Below are 2,974 nucleotides of genomic sequence, written 5' to 3' on the forward strand. Positions count from 1 at the left end.
TCATTGTAACGTGCAGATCTATGAGATCGGGAGACGAATCATTTTTTACCAAAGGAGAAGAACAAGACGCAGCTCATAGATTGCCTCAAGGTGTCGGAACGGGAGCTCGGAGACAAGCCCTTCTTCGGAGGGGCAACATTCGGGCCTGTCGACATCGCTCTCGTCCCCTTCTGTAGCTGGTTCTACGGCTACGAGAAGTGCGGCGGTTTCAGCATCGACACACATTGCTCCAAGCTAATCGCGTAGGCCAAGAGGTGCTCCCAGAAAGACAGCGTGTCGAAGTCTCTGGCCAACCGGGAAAAAAGTCTACGGATTCATGTTGGAGCTCAAGAAGATGTTCGGTGCCGATTAGAAGCAAAAGGACCTAGGTCGTTTGGTGGGATGATGGGTTGTGTTTCAATCTGTTATGTGCCATAAGCTTTTCAAATAAAAAGGATGTAATATGAATCGCCGTTTGCTGTGGACAAAGTTGTTTTGAGGAATAAATGAAACATGCTTTACAATTTACATGGCATCCTCGACCCCTGTTTTCTTCTCTAATGGGAATTACAGCAACAATGCTCAACACCCGCACTCATCGAGGAGGCGCCGACAAAGGCCAATGGTAGAGCAAGAAGCGAGTAGTCCCGAAGAAGATTTTTTGCCAGGAGCAATCGAGATCAATTTTAAAAGACAGAGCCTTAGGAACCCCGACGAAATTGAGAATGACGAACATAATCGGTCCCAGATACATAAGGATTCACTCTTACCACAATTTCGCCATTGGTGTCGGCACAAATTAGGCTTCACATTTGCACATCTGAACTACAACTGAAACTGAAAGGACTAGATCAGAACAGAAACACTTCGAGCTTACTAATAATTTACGTAGCGACCTTTTATTATTGCACACCAAACACTACCTCAGCACGAGCAACTCTCTGTTGCTCACCATGATCACCAACATAAGTTTCGAAAGAAGACACAGCCAAGCGTCTCCTTTCCAAAATACCAGAAATCCAACAACAAGAGCAAGCTCTAAGCAGCAACTATTACTATGAGACCAGCCATAAAAAGATAAAGAAGTACCCCGCAAGGAGTTATCCAGACCATTTTACTCAATGCCCAAGGCTTTCTTGAGCTGCAAGACGAAGTCACACACCTTGTGAGGGTCGGCGAGAGACTTGGACACGCACTCTATCTCCAGGCACCTCTTGGTCCACGCCATGAGCTTGGGGCACTGCGCCTCGATGCTGAAGCTTCCACACACCTCGTACGCATGGAACCAGGTGGTGAAGGGGACGAGCGCTATGTCCACGAATCCTAACTTCTCTCCCCCGAAGAAGGGCTTGTCTCCAAGCTCGCCTTCCAATAGCTTGATGCTGCCAATCAGCTCCTTCTTGCCCATCTCCTGTTCTTCTCCTTTTGTGGTCCACACTTTCCTCCCCAGGTCATAGAACTGCGAGTTTTTTTTTTTTAAGGACACCATTAGAAACACACGATGTTCAATTTCAATGTCCGAAAAGTTCATCACACATAGACCAGGCAACCAGTTTCTGAGCATCCTTCCCAGTATACACGTTTTGCTTCTATTTTCGAAGTTTTTCCCGAATTTCACTTCAGCGTAACAAAGAAATTAGCTGAATAAACCACATCCACACACAAACAACAATCTGATCACGTTATCTCAAAAGGCAGAGAGGGGTGACCAAGCAGGCAGTGCCACACATCGCCAAGAAGCATCCGGATTTAAGACTATGGGGAGGACGGCAATCAGCATTACTAACGAGCGCAAGACAGGCGAGTCCCGTCGCTACGGAGGTAAACTCATTCACACGCACAATTGCACAGCAAGCGCGTTCGATCCTTACTGTCTCTCAGATAGCCTGAGTGTGTAGCGACGTCAGGTTTGGGAAAAGATCAGGCTGTACTGGGAGGCCACCGTAACCGGTGGTTCATCCAAGAAAAGCCCACAAAAAACCTAAGCGTTGTGGAACATCAGGGTGACAGAAACCTGGAGGGGTGAGATCCCAGATGGGGGAAATCTTACCTTCTTGTCGACATAATCGGCCCAGAACCTGGCCTGAGCCCTCTGGTAGGGGTCGGACGGCAAGAGGGGGCACTTGTCTGGCCAGGTCTCGTCGATGTAGTGGAGGATGATGAGGGACTCGCAGACGGGCTTGCCGTCGTGGACGAGGACGGGGATCTTCTTGTGTATGGGGTTCATCTGGAGGAGGAGGTCGCTCTTGTTCCTCAGGTCCTCTTCCTTGTACTCGTACTGGATCCCTTTCAAGGCCAGCGCGATCCTGCACCTCATCCCGAACATGCTCGGCCAGAAGTCGAGGAGGATCACCTTGCCCGCCATTGCTTCCGGTTCACCACCAATCTTTGAGAGAAGCAGAGCAACCGCGATTCACCAGAGCCTCTGTCAATGCGAACGGTACACACAGTGCTTAGCAAGAAATGGCAGGGGGCAGCTTGGGTATTTATGGGGCTTTAGCAATGACCATTTACTACGCGTGCATTGTCATTTTTTTCTTATCTAAGTTGATCTTATAAAAAATTAATCCAGATACTTATTTGATTAGGGTAATAATATATTTATACACGGAACATCACTTTTATAAAAATTCCTTTATATGTCATATTAATTCTCTAAATAAAGGTCAACACATATTTTCGGAAATGGGAAATGCCGCCCTCATAAAAATAAATTATATTTTCTAAACAATATCATGTGATTTCACAAAATTTCATGCGACATCGGAGGTTGACATCTTTTTCAGCTCTTCATTTATTTTCAATCCAGCTTGTACACGAGAACGAGATTAGCAATATCTATATATATCATATCATGCTGTCCTTTAATCGTCTAAAAATGATTGGCTACGGTTTCAAATTTCAAAGAAATATTGAAATTCATATGGAAAATTTAGAATGGTGGGCCAATATGAGGAGATATTAAGAAATTAGTGAATTTTTTTTTTTGGGTCGA

General features: G+C 45.8%; 1 protein-coding gene across 1 annotated transcript; it reads right to left on the reverse strand.

Moving 5' to 3' along the window:
• Nucleotides 1-859: 859 nt before the first annotated feature.
• On the reverse strand, nt 860-2,482 carry LOC115729613 (probable glutathione S-transferase parA). Its single transcript, XM_030660225.2, has 2 exons — nt 2,030-2,482; nt 860-1,438 (listed from the first exon to the last, which is right to left on the reverse strand). The coding sequence occupies exons 1-2, from the start codon at nt 2,342-2,344 to the stop codon at nt 1,094-1,096; spliced, it is 660 nt and encodes a 219-aa protein (XP_030516085.1). The 5' UTR covers nt 2,345-2,482; the 3' UTR covers nt 860-1,093.
• Nucleotides 2,483-2,974: the final 492 nt, after the last annotated feature.

Source organism: Rhodamnia argentea, chromosome 2, assembly GCF_020921035.1.
Source record: "Rhodamnia argentea isolate NSW1041297 chromosome 2, ASM2092103v1, whole genome shotgun sequence".
NCBI classification, from domain to species: Eukaryota; Viridiplantae; Streptophyta; class Magnoliopsida; order Myrtales; family Myrtaceae; genus Rhodamnia; species Rhodamnia argentea.